This window comes from Rhincodon typus, chromosome 4, assembly GCF_021869965.1.
Source record: "Rhincodon typus isolate 14 chromosome 4, sRhiTyp1.1, whole genome shotgun sequence".
NCBI lineage: Eukaryota > Metazoa > Chordata > Chondrichthyes > Orectolobiformes > Rhincodontidae > Rhincodon > Rhincodon typus.
In genome coordinates, this window is record NC_063335.1 from 3784486 (window position 1) to 3806593 (window position 22108).

General features: G+C 41.1%; 1 protein-coding gene across 1 annotated transcript in view; it reads left to right on the forward strand.

Moving 5' to 3' along the window:
- LOC109916548 (dual specificity Calcium/calmodulin-dependent 3',5'-cyclic nucleotide phosphodiesterase 1C-like) overlaps positions 1 to 22108 on the forward strand; it is a 613873-nt gene that overhangs the window by 511097 nt on the left and 80668 nt on the right. The window contains exons 9-11 of the mRNA XM_048595622.1: positions 5143 to 5244; positions 12602 to 12722; positions 17928 to 18009. Of these exons, the coding sequence (XP_048451579.1) occupies positions 5143 to 5244; positions 12602 to 12722; positions 17928 to 18009 (305 nt within the window). The remainder of the gene's footprint in view (positions 1 to 5142; positions 5245 to 12601; positions 12723 to 17927; positions 18010 to 22108) is intronic.

Below are 22108 nucleotides of genomic sequence, written 5' to 3' on the forward strand. Positions count from 1 at the left end.
CCTCAAGCCGCACCTCCATCTCCTACCGACCAACCTCATCCCGCCCCCTTGACCTGTCCGTCCTCCCTGGACTGACCTATCCCCTTCCTAACTCCCTACCTACACTCACCTTTACTGGCTCCATCCCCGCCTCTTCGACCTGTTTGTTTCCTCTCCACCTATCCTCTCCTCTATCCCTCTTCTATCCGCCTCCCACTCTCTCCCTATTTATTTCAAAACCCCCTTCCCCTCCCCCTTTTCTGATGAAGGGTCTAGGCCCGAAACGTCAGCCTCTCTGCTCCTATGATGCTGCTTGGCCTGCTGTGTTCATCCAGCCCTGCACCTTGTTGTCTCGGATTCTCCAGCATCTGCAGTTCCTACTATCTCTGAACTAATCCCCAGTCATTTCCCGACAGCAAACTGGGAATTGTTTAGAAAGTTGACCACCATCCAGACTGGAGCAGTTCCATAGCACTGTAAGAGAAACTCGATCCAAGGTGCCCAACCTTTCACTTAAAAGGTGTCAACACAAAATACCAATCCTGAAAGAACGATATCCTAAATTATCTAGGACAAGATTACTTTCAAAGTTATGTGTGAAGGTTGTATACCAGACCGTCCATTGATCAGAGGAATCCCAAGAGAAGATGACATTTAGGATAGTTTTTCGGACTGTACTGTTTCCAGTGGTTACCATTTGGTTACAAGTAAGCCAAGGTCTATTTACTCCTGCAGCACATGGTTAGGATTTTTTGGAATATACTAGGTTGTATTTGTATAACTGATGATATTGTGGTCATAGGGAAGACAAAGGCAGAGCATGACACAACCTTCACCTATTGAAGAATACAATGTGTCAACCAGATAATTCTTTGGGTCAATTTACTCTACCCATGGAATCCATCCTGATTCAAGAATGGATGTTGCCTCTGATTTTTAAATTTCTTCTTGCCATATGTTCCCAACTTCTCAGGTAAGATAGCTTTGCCGAGAGATTTGCTCAAGAAAGACATCCTCAGTATGTGGAAAACAACCATCAATCCAATTTTCCGAAGAAGGGTCTAGGCCCGAAACATCAGCTTTCCTGCTCCTCTGATGCTGCTTGGCCTGCTGTGTTCATCCAGCTCTACACCTTGTTATCATCAGTCCATGGTTGATTTTCTCAAGCAGGTTCTGCCAGCAAGAGTTTGTTTACTACAATACCATGACTGCAGAAAAGTCATGGTTATTGAACTGGATCCATTGAGAAAGGCCTGGGTGCATGTCTTTTACAAGAGGAAAAACCAATTTGTTTCAAAAACCCTGTCATCTTCACAAGTCAATTATTCTAATACAGGGTGTGAAATATTAGCTGTGATATTTGGCATTATGCATTTCAGTCATGCTTATTCTCAAATATTTATTCTCAAATTCTATTCTCACCAGTCTCATTTCGCTCTTCACTAACCCCTTCAAACTATTGTATTAGATATGTTTCTTGCTTGAATATTTCACCTGATATAGAACATAGAACATAGAAAATTGAACAGTACAGCACTATGTTGTGCCGAACTTTTACCCTAATCCTAAAGTCTATCCAACCTCCACCCCTACCTTATACTATCATCCATATGCCTATCTAATAGCCAATTAAATGCCCCTAATGAGGCTGACTCCACGACCCTCTCCGGCAATGCATTCCACGCCCTGACCACTCTCTGAGTAAAGAACCTACCTCTGATGTCTCACCCATATTACCTCCACTCACTTTAAAACTATGCCCCCTCGTAATAGCTACCTCCACCCGAGGAAAAAGTCTCTGGCTGTCCACTCTATCTATACCTCTGATCATTTTGTACACCTCCATCAAGTCACCTCTCATCCTTCATCGTTCTAAAGAGAAACACCTTTCCTTGTAAGACCTTCCCTCCATTCCAACATCCTGGTAAATCTCCTCTGCACTTTTTCCAACGCTTCCACATCTTTCCTGTAATGAGGTGACCAGAGCTGGACACAATACTCCAGATGTGGCCGAACCAGGCTTTTGAATAGCTGGAGCATAACTTCACGGCTCTTGAACTCAATCCCTCTATTAATGAAAGCTAACACACCATACGCCTTCTTAACAACTCTATCCACCTGGGTGGCAGCTCTCAGGGAACTGTGAACATGAACCCCAAGATCCCTCTACTCCTCCACACTGCCAAGGATCTTTCTGTTAACCTGTATTCTTCTTTCAAGTTTGTCCTTCCAAAATGAATCACCTCACACTTTTCAGGGTTAAATTCCATCTGCCACTTCTCAGCCCAGCTCTGCATCCTATCAATGTCGTTTTGTAACCTAGAACAGCCCTCTGCACTATCCACAACTCGACCCATCTTTGTATCATCTGTGAACTTACTAATCCACCCTTCCACTCCTACATCCAAATCATTCACAAAAATCACAAATAGAAGAGGTCCCAGAACAGACCCTTGTGGTACACCACTCGTAACTGAGCACCATGTTGAATATTTTCCGTCCACGACCACAATTTGTCTTCTAAGGGTCAGCCAATTCTAAATCCAATCCACCACATTTCCCCCTATCCCATGCCTCCTTACCTTCTGCATGAGCTCACCATGGGGAACCTTATCAAACGCCTTACTTAAATCCATCTATATCACATCCATTGCTCTAACTTCATCCATGTGTTTGGTCACCTCTTCAAAGAATTAGGTAAGGTTTGTGAGGCATGGTCTACCCCTCACAAATCCATGCTGACTATCCCGAATCAAACTGTGCCTTTCCAAGTGATCATAAATCCTATCTCTCAGAGCCCTTTCCAATAATTTGCCCACCACTGAAGTAAGACTAACATGGCCTGTAATTTCCGGGGTTATCCCTATTCCCTTTTTTGAACAAGGGAATGACGTTTGCCACTCTCCAATCTTCCGGCATTATACCCGTGGACAGTAAGGTTGAAAAGGTCATCGCCAAAGGCCCTGCGATCTCTTCCCTCGCTTCCCATAGAATCCTTGGCTAAATCCCATCAGGCCCAGGGGACTTACCTATCTTTAAGTTTGTCAAAATTCCTAGTACATCTTCCTTACTAACAACGTCCTCCTCTAGCCTACCAGCCTGCTTCACACAGTCCTCCCCTACAACTAGGTCCCTCTCAGTTGTGAATACCGAAGAAAAGTATTCATTAAGCACATCTCCTATGTCTTTAGGCTCTATGCACAAATTCCCTTTACAATCCTTGATCGGCCCTATCCTTTCTCTGGTCATTCTCTTATTCCTCACGTATGTGTAAAAAGCCTTGGGGTTTTCCTTGATCCTATCTGCCAACATTTTCTCATGCCCCCTTATAGCTCTCCTAAGCCCTTTCTTCAGCTCCTTCCTGGATAACTTGTATCCCTCTAGAGCCTTTTCCGATCCTTGTTTCCTAAACCTTATATAAGCATCCTTCTTCCTTTTAACTCGTCATTCAACCTCTCTTGAGAACCGAGGCTCCCTCACTCGACCGCATGTTCCCTGCCTGCTAGGGACAAACATATCGAGCACACGCAGTAGGCATTCCTTAAACAATCTCCAGATTTCAATAGTGCTCTTCCCTGACAGCATCTGTTCCCATTTTATGTTACTCAGTTCTTGCCTAACAGAATTGTAATTACCCTTCCCCCAATTGTAAACCTTACCCTGCTGTATGTACCGATCCTTTTCCATGACTATCATAAAAGTAACAGAGTTGTGACCACTACCGCCAAAATGCTCTCCTACCAACAGGTCCAACACTTGGCCCAGTTCGTTGCCAAGCACCAAATCCAAAGTGGCCTCTCCTCGTGTTGGTCTATCTACATACTGTGTCAGGAATCCTTCCTGAACGCACTGGACAAAATCTGCTCCATATAAACTATTACAACTAAAATGTTTCCAATCAATAGTTGGAAAGTTGAAGTCACCCATGACTACAACCCTGTGACTTCTGCACCTTTCCAGTATCTGCCTCCCAATCCGCTCCTCCACTTCTCTGCAACTATTCGGGGGTGAAAAAACCCCCAACAAAGTGACTGCTCCTTTCTTGTTCCTGACCTCAACCCAAACTGACTCTGTAGACATATCATTCTCGAACTGCCTTTCAGTAGCTGCTATACTAGCCCTGACTACCAATGCCTTTCCCCCACCTCTTTTATCACTCTCCCAATTTCTTTTAAAGCATCTAAATCCCGGAACTTCCAACAACAATTCCTGTCCCTGAGTTACCCAAGTTTCTGTATTGGCCACAACATCGTAGTTCCAAGAACTGACCCATGCTCTAAGTTCATCTGCCTTATTTCTGATACTTATAGCATTGAAGTATACACACATCAAACCACCTCTGTGTCCACAATTATGCTCCATCCAAAGAAAATTTTCTGAAAGGTCCTGACCGAAAATGTCAACTTTCCTGCTCCTCTAATGCTGCCTGGCCTGCTGTGTTCCTCTAGCTCCACGCTGTGTTATCTCTGACTCCAGCATCTGCAGTTCTTGTTATCCCAGAGTTGGTTGATTATCTGTTTATATTGTGTTCAGTCATGCAGGGAATTTGGACATATGCCAGTTCACTGGCTGTGTAAACTTGCGTTGGGTTGAAGTCATTTACAGCCTGAGTTTTGGTGTGTGGGTTTAGGGCAAAGTGCTATTGGTTCATGGAGAAGGAATAGTATCAGAAGTACTACTCAGTGAGTAGCAGATGTTTTTTTTTCTCTCGTTTTAAGTTGCATTGATGGGATTCCTTTCAATAATGTTGAACCACTGCTAATTATGAAACAGACTTAAGGTCATGCAGAATTGTGAAAAATTGAAATCTTAAGATCTGCTCATGGAATTGTTTCAAATTCAGTAAGATGTACTTAAGCACTGTGTGATTATTTAGCAAATGTTTTTGAAGGCAAAATCAATTGAGAACCTGTCTCTGTAATTGAAAAACACCTCGTCATTCATCTTGTAACAACGTTTGGTTTATACACTGAGGTTAATCTCTTATTTCATTACTTCGAATATGTATGGTATTTGAGATGAAAACACAGTGACTTTTGCAGAGAAAAAGTTGACCTTTTGAGGGAAATGTTGCTCGCAAAGATTTTTGAAATGTCAAAGCAATTAGCTTCTTTTATTGAATTTGTGAGCAAAATCTCATGATTTGTCTTTTATTCTCCAAAGGGAACTGCGAGCCTTGGTAATTGAGATGGTGTTGGCAACTGACATGTCTTGCCACTTTCAACAAGTGAAAGCTATGAAGAATGCATTGCAGCAACCTGAGGGGTGAGTCATCATTTGATAGTAGTTGTCTCTTTTAACCATCAAAATAGAGGATGTCGTGTCCTAGTGGTATTATCGATGGTGGAATTTGAATTCAATAAAGTATCTGGAATTAAGTATCTAATAATGACCATGAATCCATTGGCAATTGTTGGAAAAACCCATCTGGATGACTCATGTCCTTTAGGGAAGGAAACTGCCATCCTCACCTGGTCTGGCCTACATGTGACTCCTGACCCACAGCAATGTAGTTGACTCTTAACTGCCCTCTGGGCAATTAGGGATGGGCAATAAATGCTGCCTGGCCAGCGACGTCCTCATCCCGCTAATGAATAAAGATAAAAAGAATCTGATGAAAAGTCATTTGTGTCTAGCTCATTAACTGCAGTATATTTGTTTATTCATAGTTCATGTTAAAACTGAATAGGATTTGTCATACATCATAAATAGTTAATACTGCTGAAAATAAAAAAAAAACAAGAAGTTTTAACAACTCTTCAGGAAGTTTTAGTGATCATTGGTGAATGATGCAGGAAACCTGACAGGAACACTTAAACTTAACATCTTATCACTGTCAGTGAGATGTTGTAGGCTTTCACGGAAAGGTATCCAACCCTAATTTTATAGCAAAGACCAGGCCATGGCAACATTTTTTTTTTCATCCATTTAAATAAATAACACATGCCAATGAAAATAAAGAACTGCAGATGCTGGAGAAGTGAAATAAAAACTGAAAGTGCTGGAGAAACCCAGCAGGTCTGGCAGCATCTGTGAAAAGAGGAATAGAGTTAATGTTCAGATGCTGCCTTACCCCCAGAACTTCTCCAGCACTTTCTGCTTTTATATAATATAAATGAAGAAAACGCTGTTTACTATTTAACTTAATTAAAGTAATAGTATAGATGCATTTAAGGAGAAGCCAGCTAAATGTATTGACGAAGAAAGGAATAAAAGTTTCAATGAAGTGGAACATAATATAAGCAGAGAGCTGTTGTGCTGAATGGCCTGTTTTTATGCAGTAAAATCAATGTTTAAGGCAACTGGCAAAAGAAGCAATGGAGACATGAGGAAAACCTTCTTGGTTCAGTGATTGGTTAGAATCCAGAATGCACTCTGTTTGAGTGTAGAGGGCAGATTCATGCAAGGCATTCAAATAGGAATTGTATTGTTTGGAATGTTAGATTGGATATCAAGAAGTGGTTGGAAGCACTAGATACTGCTAAAATTATGGACCCTGACATGTTCCAGAACTTGCTGCTAACCCCAGCCATGCTGCTCCAACATAACTACATCTACCCAACAAAGTGCCAAGGTGTGTCCTGTACACAAAGAAGGGCAAATCCAATCTGGCCTTTTACTGCCCCATCCCTCTATTCTCAATCATCATGAAGATGGAAAGTGTCATTGACAGTGCTATCAAGCAGCGTCTGATCAGCAATAACCTGCTCAATGACGCCCTGTTTAGGTTCTGCCAGGGTCACTAAGATCCTGACCTCATTACAGCCTTGGTTCAAACATAGACTTAAGAACTGAATTCCAGAGGTGAGGTGAGAGTGACTGTCCTCAATGTCAAGGCCAGATTTGACCAAGTGTGGAATCAATGAGCCCTAGCAAAAATCGAGTCAATGGGAATCAGGGAACACGTTCTCCAGTGTTTAGAATCATACCTGGCATATAGAAAGCAGGTTGTGGTTATTGGAGGTCAGTCATCTCTTCTCTAGGACACCTCTGCAGGAGTTCCTCAGGGTAAGGCCCAACCACCTTCAACTGCAACATCAATGACCTTCCCTCCATCATGATATCAGAAATGATGATTGCACAACGTTAGGCACCATTTGCCGTTCTTCAGGTGCTGAAGCAGTCCATGTTCAAATGTAAAAAGATCTGGACAATATCCAGGCTTGGGCTGAAAACTGGTAAGTAACATTCTCACGACACAAATGCCAGGCAATGACCATCAATAGTAAGAGACAATCTAACTACTGCCCCTCGACACTTAGTGGTGTTACCATCACTGAATTCCCCCACTGTCAACATCCAGGGAGTTACCATTGACCAGAAACTGAACTGGACTCACTACATAAACACAGTAGCAGGTCAGAGGATAGGAATACTGTACCATGTAACTCACCTCCTGAGTCCATTTACAAGCCATAAGTCAGATGAAGGACAGGACTTATACAATTAATGGTAGGGCCCTGGTTGTATTGTAGAACAGAGAGACCTAGGGATTCAGATAAATAATTCTTTGAAATTTGCATCACAGGTAGACAAGGTAGTTAAGAAGGCATTTAGCACGCTTGCCTTCATTGCTCACACCTTTGAGTATAGGAGTTGGAATGTGATGCTAAGGTTGTATAGGACATGGGTGAGGTCTCTTGTGGAGTACTGTGTACAGTTCTGGTCGCCCTGCTATTAGAAGAATATTATTAAATTGGAGAGAATTCAGAAAAAAATTTACCAGGATATTTCCAAGAATGGAAGGATTGCATTATAAAGATGGGCTGGATAGGCTGGGTCTTTGTTTCACTGGAGCGTAGGAGGTAGAGGTGTGATCTTTTGAGGTTTATAAAATCATGAGGGGCATAGACAAGGTGAATAGCAAGGGTCATTTCCATAGGGTTGGGGAGTTCAAAACTAGGGGGCATATTTTTAAGGTTTGAGGAGAAAGATTTAAAAAGGACATGAGTGTAATTTTTTGGATTTGGAATGAACTTCCAGAGGAAGTGGTGGATGCAGGTGCAGTTACAACATTTAAAAGACATTTGGATAAGTTCATGAATAAGAAAGGTTTGAGGAATATAGACTAAAAACAGGCAAGTGGGAACTTAGTTTGGTTGGGAACTTGTCGGCATGGACTAGTTGAACTGAAAGGTCTGTTTTCATGCTGCATGACTCTATGACTATGAATGTGATGGAATACTGTCTACTCGCCTGGATGATTGCAGCTCCAATAACACTAGAAGTTTGACTCTAAGCAGGACAAAGCAACCTGCTTGAATGGCACCATATCCACATATGTTCAGTGACTCCATCAGTGATGCTCGGTGGCAGCAGTGTGTACTGTCGTAAATTTGGCAAATTTATGATCGTACTCACTGATGCTACCGAGCATCGCTGATCCCAACCCATGGCCACTTCCATCTAGAAGGACAAGAGCAGCAGATACATGGGCACACTACCACCATCCTGACTTGGAAATATATTGCCATTCCTTCACTGTTGCTGGGTCACAATCCTGGAACTCCCTCCCTAAAGGCTTTGTAGGTCTACCTACAGCACATGTACTGCAGCAGTTTAAGAAGGCAGCTCACCACCACTTTCTCAAGGTCAACTAGACATGGGCAGTAAATGCTGACCTGGCTCCACACTTAGATTTACATCAAAGCACGCCCCCCCAACAACCCACCAACACAGAGCCCTGCAGAACTGCACATGTCAATTTGCCAATCAGACAGGGAATCTTTACTTTTAGTCTTTCACATGATGTGGGTTATCATTGGTTGGGCCAGTATTTATTGACCATTCCTAATTGCCCATAGGGCAGTTAAGAGTCAACCACAATGCTGTGAATCTGGAGTCATATGTATGCCAATGGAGGTTAGTGAACCAGATGGGGTTTTATGACAATTGATGGTGATGTGTGACCATGAAATCACCTCTTTATTTCAGATTTTATTGAAATCAAATTTCACCATTCCACCATGGTGGGATTTGAACCCATGTTCCCAGAACATTAAGTGGACTTCCACACTGCTAGCCTAATGATATTACCACCAAATGACCACGTCTCCTTTATACATCAGTTTTCTGCCAGTGTCAAACTTCTATCCATGCTAATATATCACTCAATACACCACTTTATTTTCCATAATCATCTTCAACGTGTCACTTTATTCACAGTTCATTTTACTCCTGCAAAGATTTCCAATAAATTGATTAAAGATGATAGCCCTTTGGTGAAGCCATGCAAACTCTTCCTGATTACTTTGATTGATTTTCAATTATGCAGATGTAATCTGTATGATGATCGATTTTAACACTGTCCCCATGACAGACATGAAGCTGTTTGTCTCCCGTTCTTCTTGAACAGAGTGGTCAAATTTACTACTTTCCAGTGCAGTGGAATCTTTCTTGAAAAGAGGGAATTTTTGCAAGTTAACACCAATGCATCTGCTACCACATTAGCATTGACAATTACACTTGTCCCTCCATCAGGTTGCTCAGTGCCATTTGGCTCATAAATCCATAATCTGTTGGAGACAAAGTAGGCCATTTGGCCCATTGAATACACTCTGCCATTCAATGATATCCTGGCTGATCTGATCTGATAATCCTCAGACCCTTTCCTGCCTTATCCCCATGACCCTTGATTCCCTTAATGATTATAAATTTGTCTTTCTCAGCCTTGAATATAATTAATGACCCAGCCTTGACAATCATTTGCAGTAAAGAATTCCACAGATTCACTACCCTCTGAGAGAAAAAAGAATCTCCTTTTTTTTGCCTTAAACAGGCGACTCCTAACTCTGAGATTGTGCCCTCTGATCCTAGAAACTCCCATTAAGGGAAACAATCTCTCAGCATCTACCCTGTCAAGCCCCCTCAGTATCTTGTACTTTTCAATTAGATCTTCTCTCATTCTTCTAAACTCCAAAGAACACAACCTGCTCAACCTCTCCTCAAAAAAAGTCCCTCCATACCCGCAATTAATCTAATGAATCTTCTTTGGATAATCTCCAATGCTAGTACTTACAATTTCATTACATTTCTCTCCTTTTCACCTCTTGATTTGCAGCATTACTGAAGTTTTCTTTTCTCTCTGTATTCTGTATAGTCGGATAATGTGTCATTGAGGCACTGTATTTTAAGAGGAGCTGAATATAACTAATTTGCTTTGCCAGAGAAAAGCAAGCAGAATGGGCTTGCAGCATTATGAGGATTGCATTTTTGCAGTTTGCCATTAACTGCACATTCACCACAATGTGGGTGCTGCAAGTTAGAGACCGTAGGAACTGTCGATGCTGGAGAATCTGAGATAACAAGGTGTGGAGCTGGATGAACACAGCAGGCCAAGCAGCATCAGAGGAGCAGGAAAGCTGACGTTTCGGGTCTGGACCCTTCTTGTGCAAGTTAGAGCCTGGATTCAGAACCACTGTCAAGTGAAGTAGACAGCCAGCTATTCAGAAGTAACCAATACCCAATTAAGTCTCTCAACCTGCCTGCACTGTGCAATACATCATGTAGTCGTTGGTGTGCAAGAGTGAATGACTGCTGCTAAGGTGTAGTGGGGAAATAAAGAAAAAAGCTAGGCAGATAGGAAAGGTGGGTACATCGTTTTGGGTTGGGGAGGGGCAGGCAGGGATCCTGTGTGATGTTTTCTCCCCCTGCAGCCTTTATGTCTCCCCATCTGGCCTTCAAAACCAACTTTGCCATCTCGCCAGTTTCTATGTTCCACGATCCCTCACTGTCCAAAACCCAAGACTTACCTCTCTCTACGAGCCATGTCCTTTCTACCCATGGGCCTTGTCACAGTCCCAGCAGTGCCTACTGCAGTCAGATTCTTCGGGGCACCTCTAGAGGGTGGTATTTCCTCCTACTGAGGAACATTTCATCAGGTGTGTGAGCAGTGAACCTCCTGCCCCATAAAGGTCAGCCCATAGGGAAGGAGCAAAGAGACAACATCTATTTTGTTAGAGTGGTGGGACAAATGGAGGACAGTCATGTTACTGGGCATAACTTAGAGGCTTTCTAACAGAGAAAGAGAGAGATAAGAAAATCTGAAGAGAAATCAAAGAGATTTACAATAACTATAGAGTGCTGATATTGGAGGATTTTGTTGCCCAAATATTAATTGAGCTGTGAAAATTGAACAGCCAATTTGGGAAATGTGTGAGAATATGAGGTGAAGTTAGGAATTTTAGGATTGAGTGAGATTGGAGGAGGTGAGTGATGGGGTTGTGCTGGGACTTGGCATTTGAAGATGCATTTACTGACCTTGACCCTTGGAATTTACTCTTTACCGTCATCCATTAGTAAAAGGTGCATGTTGTTGATTACATTAAGATCGAATGTTGTTGATTCCAGACATGAATATTCATTATTTGGCAATATGCCCAAGCAGATTCCTAATCTCTTTGACTAATTGTGAACAACATTTAAAAATACCGTAACATTTTACTTTAAGCAAGGACCTTCATATTTCTGAACTTGGTCTAACATGTACACATATAACATAACACATTGTGCTGTAGCAGGACATTGAGCAATCTCTGTTACTGGCTATAATTGGCAAAGCAGGCTGCAACTCTCAATATGAAGCTGCAAAAGTGGGAACTGGCAACACTTTAACAAAGGAAACTGGCCTTGTGAGACCAGCGTAAGTAGGACAGCCAACTGTGTATCTCTTTAAGTAATCAGAATGAATGATTGAGGAAGGACTGAGAATTCATAATCAATTAGTGTCTGAATTTAATGTCAAATCAAATAGAGAAGAGAAATAAAGGGAGAGTAAGATTGATTGAAGGAGAGATAAAATGAGACATAAATGCAATGTGCAATAGCAGCAAAGCTTTTAATTCTATGTTTTTAAACTGTCCAACAATGAGATTTGAAGGAATGGCACTCTACACTGAGAATAGTTAATTTTCACTACCAAAGATGTTGTTTGGCAGTCACTACTTCTATGACATAATTAAACATTTCTTGCTTTTAAATAACAAGAATTACCCCATCTGTAAAGTTTAATTTGTACATACTGGACAAATGAAGTAACTTTGCACCATTCAATGCATTTCAATAGTGAGGCAGACAGCAAGATGCTTTTGTTGTGAATATAATTTGTGGAGCACTGCGACATGGACACCACGTTTGGATGTTTGTGTGATAAAGCTCCTCATCTGAAGGTGCTGTGCTATTTACGTATGTATTAGCCTCACCGTGATTCCTGTCAGCAAAATCTGGCCAATGTATGTTTGCAAAGCAGAGTATCAGGATTTTGCAACCTGTTTTTAATGTAAACTGAGATATTTTATGTACAAAAGATAAAGAAAATCACAAATACCAAAGAAGTGCCGACTGTGGGTGAATTATGCTCTGATACAAAGCTAAGTGCAGTGGGAGCTGTAACAGGATTTAAAACAGAGACAGTTGTCATTTCGGCTGACTGAATTCCTTATGTATGTTCACATCACCAAGTAATAATAATTGATTACCAATGTATGTGACATAATTAAATGGACAATAATCTTTTACTTTTTAGATCTTTTAATCTTTTAGATTTATTAAAATCTAGAAGATGACACTCTCTTTGCATCTGCCTCAGACTGGTCATTTCTATCAATGCTATCTTGATTTGCAGGATTGATAAACCAAAAGCCTTTTCCTTGTTGCTGCACACAGCTGATATCAGCCATCCAACAAAAGCCTGGGAGATGCATCATCGTTGGACCATGGCATTGTTGGAGGAATTCTTCAGACAGGTAATAACTTTATTCTGCACAGAGTGAAAAAGAACAGTAGACTGACTAACACTCAGACTTTAATGTTAATGAGAGTAATGTTTATATTTGTATAGTGATGGGTCAGCACAGGCATCCTCACAGAAGACTGACAAGTGTAGGAGAAGTTGGAAGAAGAGAAGGTCAAGCCCCTGTCGAGTAATAGAGTTCACAGCATGGAAACAGGCCCATCAGCCCATTGAGTCCCCACCAGTGATCAGGCACCTGTCTATTCTCAACCTGTTTTCTAGCAATTGTTCGGGATCCTTGTGTGCTGTGGCTTGAAATGATCATCTAAACAATTAAAGGTTACGATGGTTCCTGCCTCAATCACCCTTTCCAGCAGAGAGTTCCAGATATCCACTGGGTGAAAAATTCTTTATTACATCCCCATAAAACCTCCTGCCCTTTACCTTAAGTCTGTGCCCTGCAGTTATTAATCACTCTACTATGAGAAATATTTCTACCAATCTTCCCTTTCTGTGCTACCCATAGTTTTGTACACCTCAATCAGATCCTTTCTAAACTCTCTCTGCCATAAGGTAAAAACACCTCCAGCCTTTCTAGTCTGTCTTTATGGAACTTTCCAGCCCAGGCAATATCCTGGGGAATCCCTCTGCACTATTTCGAGTGCGATCACATCCTTATAGTGCAGCAACCAGAGCTACACATAGAAGTGTAGCTGTGGCCTAACTAATGTCTTATGCAGGTCCATCATAACCTGTCAGCTCTTATGCCTCAACCAGTAAAAACAAGTGTCCCATATGTGTTCTTATTCATCTTATCCACTTTTCCTAATGCCTTCAAGGATCAATGGATATGCACATGAAGGTCCCTCTGATCTCTGTACTTCCATAGAGTCCTACCATTCGTCATGTACTTTCTTGCCTTGTTATTCCTCTCAAAATGCACCATCACATACATTTCAGAATAAGATCCCATTTGATGTTGTTCTGTCCATTTGATCAGCCTGCCTATATCATTCTGTAGTCTAAGATTTTCTACCTCACTATTTACCACACTGCCAATTTTAGAGCCATCTACAAATCAAACCGCCTACATTCATACCTAGATCTCTAATCTGCACAAAAACCGACAAGACCAAATCTTGCAGTTTGCCACTGGACACAATCTTTCAGTCACGAAAACAACCTTTGACAATCACCCTCTGCCTCCTACCGTTAAGTTAATTTTGCATCCAGTTTGCCAAATTGCTCTGGATCTCAAGGGCTGTTACTTCTTGACCAGTCTTGCATACAAGGCCTTGTCAGAAGCCTTGCTGAAGTTCATGTGGCTTACATTCACTGCACTATACTCATGTACACATCTTGTCACCTCCTTAAAAAACTCAAACTTAACAAATGTGATCTCCCCCTGACAAAACTATGTGACTATCCTTGATTAATCCTTGCCTCTCCTATTAGAGATTAATTATGTTCCTTAGAACTTTTCTAATGGTGTCTCAAGCACCGATGTCAGACTGACTGGCCTATACTTCCCTGGTTAATTCTTACTTCTCTCCTTGAAAAATGGTGTCTCATTAACTGTTCTCCAGCTTTTGGCACACACTCCTGTACTCAGAGTGGATTGAAAATTGATGCCAGGGCCTGTAAAATCTCTTACATTACCTCCTACAGCAGCCTGGAAAGCAACTCATCTGAGCCTCATGACTTATGCAATCTTTAACTTCCTACAATTGTTAGTACCTCCTCCCTCTCAAATATCATTTATTCAAATACATCACAGTCCGGTTTCTGTAGCTTTTTTTTAAAGGGTTAAGTAATAAGACCACGTTGCACAGCCTCAGCTTTTGTTTCAATTTAGCCTATTTTTCTAATCAACCTGTTCGGAGATGTTGTTTCACATCTCTCGAGTAGGTGGGACTTGAATCCAGGCCTCCTGGTATAAGGTAAGGATGCTACCATTGTGCCACAACAGGGTACCTAATTTCTATACCTGTAAACTTTTTTTAAACGTATTTTTGTCATCAGCCTGTTCAGAGATGTTATTATACACCTCTGGATCAGGTGGGACTCGAACCTAGGCTTCTCAGTCCAGGGGCAGGGATGCTGCCACCGCACCACAGGACAGCCCTCATTCTATACCTATATTGTTCTTATCTGTAGTGAATATAGATGTGAACTATTAAACTAAACCTCAACTATCTCTTCTGGCTCCACCTACATTTTGCCACTTGGGTTCTTAATTGACATTACTCTTTCCTTGGTTATTTTTGTGGCCCTAATCTACTTATAAGATGCTTTTGGATTTCCCTTTATTTTACCCACCAGTGTTTTTAATGCCCCTGCTCACTTTCCAAATTTCTTTTTTGCAAGTTATCCCCTGCACATTCTGTAGGCTTCTAGTGCTTCCAATGTTCTGAATTCTCGTTATCCATCATAAACTTCCCTCCTTTTCCTTATCCAATCCTGTACATTCCTCAATATCCATTGTTCTGTGGAATTTTTGGTCACACTCTTCAGCCTTACAGGAACATGTTGGCCCTGCACCTTCAGTTTTTCTGTTTTGAAAGATTCCTACTGTTCCAATGTAGATTTTCCTAAAGTAGCTGTTCCTAGTCCAGTTTGGCCAGATCCTGCTTTAACATATTATAATCAGCCATTCCTCAATTCAGAATCTTTATTTCTGATCTATCTATGTCCTTTTCCATGATCACCTTACTGAGTTATGTCACTATTATCAAAATGCTCTCTGATTGACACTTGTGCCACTTTCCCAGCTTCATTCCCTAAAACTGGATCCAATACTGCCCACCTTCTGTAGGCTTTCTACATGCTGGTGTAAAATGCTCTCCTGGATAAATTTTAAGAATTCTACCCCTGTAAGTATTTTGGACTATCTATCCCCATTAATATTGGAGAAATTGAAATCTCTTACAATTATTAATCTATTATTTTTATACTTCTTTGAAATTTGCCTACATATCTCTTTCTGATTATTCTGGGGGCTATAATACACTCACATCAAAGTGATTGCCCAATTTTTGACTTTGGGTTCTATAAATATGGCCTCAATCAAGGATTATTCTAAGATATCATCCCCTTTTGCAATAGTTGACTCCTTGATTAATATTTCAACACCATCTCCTCTTTTACGACCATCCCTTTCTTGCCTGAATATGCTATACCTTAGCAAATGAACGGCTAATCCTGTCCATCCCTAAACTATATTTGTGATAGTAATAATGTTGTATTCCCATATGTTAACCAGCACCCTCAATTCATCTGCTTTACTCGCATGACTCCTTGCATTAAAATAAATGCTGTCCAACTTTGCCAAGCTGACCATGTATGTTCTGCCTTCCAGACTGACTTGACGTTTCTTTTACATTCGTATGAGCATCACCCACGATAGTTTCTCCACGCCATATCCCATTTCCCTGCCAAATTAGTTTAAATTGCCAACAGCAATAGCTAGTCTCATTGCAGTTTAGATGCAACCCATCACAGAAACTGATTTAGTGATCCAGCAATGTAAAGCCCTCCCTCCTGTACCAACTCTTCAGCCACAGGCACCTGCTCAATCTGCCTTTTCCTATACACACTCGTACATGGCACTGGGACTAATCCAAAGGTTACAATTGTTGAGGCCCTACTTTAAATATACTACCTAGTTCCCTACATTCTTGTTTCAACATCTCAACCCTTTTTCTATCGATGTTGTTGGAACCAATGTGAACCATGATTTCTGACTCAGCCCTGCAGCCATACAGTGGCAATGTTGACACTGGACTTAGGGAGGCAACACACCACCCTGGAGTCCCATCTACAGCTTCTGGTCTGCACCCCTCACTGCTGTTTCCTACCACCATAACTCTTCATCTCCATCTGCTCCCCCTTTCCGCATATGGACTCTGCACTCCCCCAAAGAACTATGAAAACCTCAGTTTTCCAAGACAGAAAGACTGTTCCTGAGTGAAATGTCCTTTCTTAACACATTAGACACCATATTAAAGAGAGTTTTAAAGGCTTTCAAGTCTTTCAGTGGATTAGGGAATGTTTGAGTGGGTGGATATTTGGATGAGTGGGTAGGCATGCGGGAGAACAAGATAGTGAATGGTGGGGAAGTGTGGTGTTAGTCGGGGGGGTTATCAGTTTTGGGGATGTTTGTGTTGGGGGAAAATTGATAGGGAGGGCAATCATGATGGGCCAGGATAGCTGTCAGGTGTGGGATTAGTCATGTCACATCCTTGGGTAGTCAGGGCAATGTGGGGAGGGCCGTTGGGTTGGGGGAATAGTCAGGTCAGGTCAGAGATTTTTTGGAATGGCAGTTGTGTTGCTTACACTGACCACTATTTGAATTAAACCAAGTACTAATCACTACATTGTTTTCTGGGTTTCTGGGTAAGTATCCGGCTAAGTCCTATGCATCAAGTCCAAATCTCCAATATGGAGCTTAGCGTGAGAGACAGTTGCAAAAAGGTCAATACGATGGAAATCACGACTGGAAGTTTATATTTCCTGTATAATTTGAGCAGCTATATGTCAGGACTCTCAATGATTCCTGAACCACATCTCTCTAATTAAGTCCAGATTTAGACCTAATGAAAACTGGAAGGTTTAGGCCACAGCAAGGAATTTTACACTATTATTTGTATGGAGAGATGTATCGGTACCAGCTCCCCAGAGTCCTAAAGATTCTGCCTGATCAAATACAGTTGTACTTATCTCTACCATGGAACATACCTTAGTTTTATCTAAGACCAGTGCCTTTTCTGCGGTATTCTACAGTGGTTTACCCCGTCCCAGTAATCACTTGATATGCCTAAAACAAAGGAGGATATTTGGCAGTAAATGGCTCTGAAAAACACTGATCCAGTACCACATTCTGGTAGAGGTAGTACCAGGAATGGTCATTTGGGAAATGCCACATGGTTGCTGCAGTGGTATCTGGCCCCCACGACAAAGAAAAGAAATCCAGAAAACCAGAAGAAAAGAAAACAAAAATCAATCAAGTGAATTTAACACTTTAGGAGCATTACTGCTTTTAGAAGGCACAGCCAGTCAACACTTGAAGGTATCAGGAGCAGTTGTCGGGGAAAATAACACAGTGTGCACAAGGCTTAGCAAACTTAGTTTTGGAAGGTTCCCAAGCCTTATTTATGTATTTACATGAGAAACCAACATAAACAGCTCAATTTCAGTTCTTTATTTCATCTTATTGCAGGGTGACAAAGAGGCTGAACTGGGGCTTCCTTTCTCTCCGCTCTGTGATCGCAATTCAACAATGGTAGCTCAGTCCCAAATAGGTAGGACACTCAAGTACAAGTATATCTTTATCAAAGAGAATTCATTTAACAATCTATGGTCAAATTAACATGAAGCAGCTTAAAGCATAATGTCATATATAAGACCTGCTTTTATTGGAAAGTTGATCATCAGGAAATTCAACTCCATTTCTACAACTAACTATTTTCCAAATAGAAAACAAGAGCCTGGGCTGGTTTTCGACCAGATTCCAAGTTTATGTGAATATCTCTCTATGAGAGAAATGGAACAATAATTGACAAGAATTCCCCTGTGGTTCCTCCATATTGTATTGATGTTTGAAAACAATCTACTGGCGTAACTAAAAACTAATATTTATTATATTAATGACAAAAAAAAAGACACAGCAATTCACCTGAAGTGGGGAATAAAAATATGCACTGCTATGAGCCAGAATTTGCAGAATAGAAATGTTATAATGTTGGCTTGTTCAGAGCTTGTATACTTTTTTCATGGCATGTGTGTTATTCACAGATTGTTTATCTACAAGTTTATGCAATTTACCACTGTTCACTGTAGCTGTTGATAGGGTAATGCAAAGCTGGGAAGAAATGCTGCTGCTCCCTGACAAGTAATTTTTTGTAATGCACATTTCTTAGACTTTTACTTTGACAAAAATATTTAATATTCTCGATCTAAATTTATCTTCCTCTTACTTCAAAGGATTTGCATACTTCTTTGAAATGACTCTCCATTAAAGTAGAAAATAAAGAAACTTTGTGTAAAAGGCAAAGACAAAGCCATCATAGTCTTACCACACCATAGGGCAGCTCTCTCATTAGAGAGACAGATGACTGGTGGTGTCTTTCCATGTCCTAGTCACGTCTCAGGTGGTGGAAAAGGTTGAGAGGAGAATCCTTCTTGGTAAACCCGTGCTGTTGGTGTCACTCTGCATTGCAAACCAATTATCCAGCCTCCTGAGCTAAACCGACCCCCAAAACTTCATGACACCACATTTGGAGAAAAAAATGTGTCGGGTCAGTACTCCCAATGAAGAATGGAAAACACATTGTGTGTTGACAGCCCAGAATTTTCTGCCAATTAAATTTTATGGATGACAATTCTTGTATGCACGTTCACAACACTCTGAAGTGCTTAGCCTGAGTGTGTTGGATGTCACTGACTCAGAGTTAGAGATTTTTTTGGAGGGCACTAGACCTAAGGTAATTGTCCATTGGAATTCTAAACTTCCTGCGTAGTTGCAATGTAGTCATTGCCTCAGGATATTTGAGAGATCCCAACATGTTTGTAGGTGTTATATCTGATCTCCATCTGTCCAGAGACTGGAAGATATTGGCTATTGTTATGTAATCATGGACCTTGATCCTCACTGAAGTCCATACTGAAAATTAATAATTGATATATGTTGGTCAGCTTTGTAAGATGTTTTGGCAAGTGAAATGGTTTTATCGTAGGATTACTATTTAAGTTTGCTACTTTAAGTAATGGAGTATTCCATAATTTCCTTCAAGTTTCTGACAATTTTTATTTGTTTGTCGGTTATCGCTTATTGTTATATACTAGAAGATAACTATTTTTAAACAGAGCCTAAGTCCACACTTGTAGTGAAAGCTCTTTTATTTATCCACACTCTGAAATTCTCACCCCACTCATTACTTTTTTTTAATACCCAGACATTTTATATCGGTCATACAACTGAATGTTTATTTTTCCCATCACCAAAATAACCTGTGCCATCTTTATACCTATTAGCCATCACCAGTAAACCACCCATGTTTTCTGATTGGGTAATGTACATGCAAAATCTGCTAAGGGCAATGTGGACCACTAAGGGTGTGGTAAGGTAGAGAGACAAGGAGGGCTCATCTCACTGATTATACTAACTCCCCATATTTAAACAACTAATTCACACCCAATTAACCCAAAACTAACGTACCCATCACCATTACCTAGCAGGGTGACAGAACAGCTGCAACCAAACCCACCGGTTTGGCGAGCAAGTCTACAACCTCATCCACAACCTGAGCTACAAACCTTCTCAAAAACTTTGACGTACCCATCACTTGTTCCCTCGTTCCATCAGTCTCTAGGATTCTTTAAGATCATGTTAAATGGTAACACTCATCCGGTGATATATTCAGGATACTTTTTTGACTGAATGAAAGGATCAGATGAGAACCATTGCAGATATGAAAGTAGCCCTGTAAAAATAAATTAACAGGTCGATTACCTCTAAGGTTGATTTGATTTCACCAGAATCTGGGGCCTTTTCAAAGGCCTCAATTGAACTTGCACCAACTTTCCTTTGAAGCCATGTAATTGGATCACAGGAGAGGCTGTGATATAGTGATATTCTCACTGGATAGCAATCCAGAGCTCCTCACAAAATACTCTGTGTTCATGCATCCAAAACAACTGTATCATAGTTAAAAAGAAATCTGGAGTTGAATTCTAGCCTAATAGTGACCATCCCTCTGATTGTCATTTAAAAATAAAAACCTGGTTCACTCATGTCCTTAACGGAAGGGTTTGTGCCACCTTTACCCAGTCTGACAAGTAAGCCCAAATCCATAGTATCCTTGTTGATTCTTAACGACTCTCTAAAATGGCCTTGAGAACCAGTCAGTTTGAAGGGTGGGCACTCTGATGAAGAGTCATCTAGACTCAAAACGTTAGCTTGCTTTCTGTCCATGGATGCTGCCTGACCTGCTGTGATCTCCAGCATTTTGTTGTTTTCACGGGTAATAAATGCTGGCCTTGCCAGCTATGCCTACATCACATGCAACAATATATAAAAAAAAATTCCTAAGTCTGGAGCACCTCTACGAAACTTCTTTTCCCCTCCTCAGGAGTTGATATTGTTTAGAATTCCAGCAATAAGATGGGTTCCACAAATTTAGGGCTACCATAATTTTATCGAAACTTGCAATTTATGGATTTCAAAGATATAGGTGTACCAAATTTAGATCCCACTTCTTCAGCCATTTGGCTGATTGGATTGTGCTAACCTCCATTTGGCCCCTATAAATGGAAATTAAACGTGAGGCAGAACACAAGCTATGCACTGCCACTTCAAGGAAATGTGAATTTGTACTTGTATTTCTCATGAGAAATATGCTGAATCTCAGTTATATTACAGTTGACTAGACTCCCTCAGTGAGGGAAGGAAAAGCCAGAGTGTTCTCATATATTTCTTAGCAGTTGGTTAAATTAACGTCGACAGTGGCTACCTCTGGTCAGAAACAGAAGATATAAACATGGACATGTGATTATGATTAATTAATGAAATGTCCATGTTAGGAGGTAGAAGTATGATAGGATTTCCAGGAGCAGGTAGACACAGTGAGGGAAGGCAGCTAGACCATTGGAATGGACTTTGCTGGAAAAGAAAGAGTGTGTTTGGTGAACAGGGAGCAGACAGAGAAAGAAATTCCTCAGTCCTATGTAACCCACATCATCAGTCCATCCACATTGTGTAAACAGTTTCTTGTTTATTCTTAGTTTTCCTTGCTGTTTTTAATGACCTGATGCCAGTGTAATACAGAATCTCTGTTTCATGATCTTTGGGCCTTCTGTGTGTCCAAATCACATGTTATATTCTTGGTGTAGTCAACAAGATTTCACAGCGCAGACAACAAATCAGGATGGATGATATTCAAAGGCATTTGGCCAAGTCAGAGCAAACAGTGGAGCAGTTGAAACTGGCACTGTCCATGAAGAAGACTCAAGCAGCTTTGGAATCTTTGGCAGTTTTGGTTTTGCCAGAGGGAATTGGACCTTTAGGCCAAACCCAGGCAAAGGCTCCCTGTGTGCATTCCTTGCTACTATGGAGGAAGGATGTGGTATGCCAGGTCAGATATTCTATTTGCCAATGAGCATGAAAGCAGACAAATTCAGGGGAAGGTGAGAAACACCCAGTGATCTGGTAATTGCAGACTGGTTTGAGGACAAGCTGTGTATAGCATCCAGGAGCCTCAATGCGAATGAGCAGATAGCATTTCCTAACATGAAAGCCTGTTGGGAAATACTAGATGAGGTACAGATGCTACAATGTGTTAAGGCATATTATCATGCTGTACTGATGAATGTGAAGACTGAGGAGTTCATTCAATATACTTG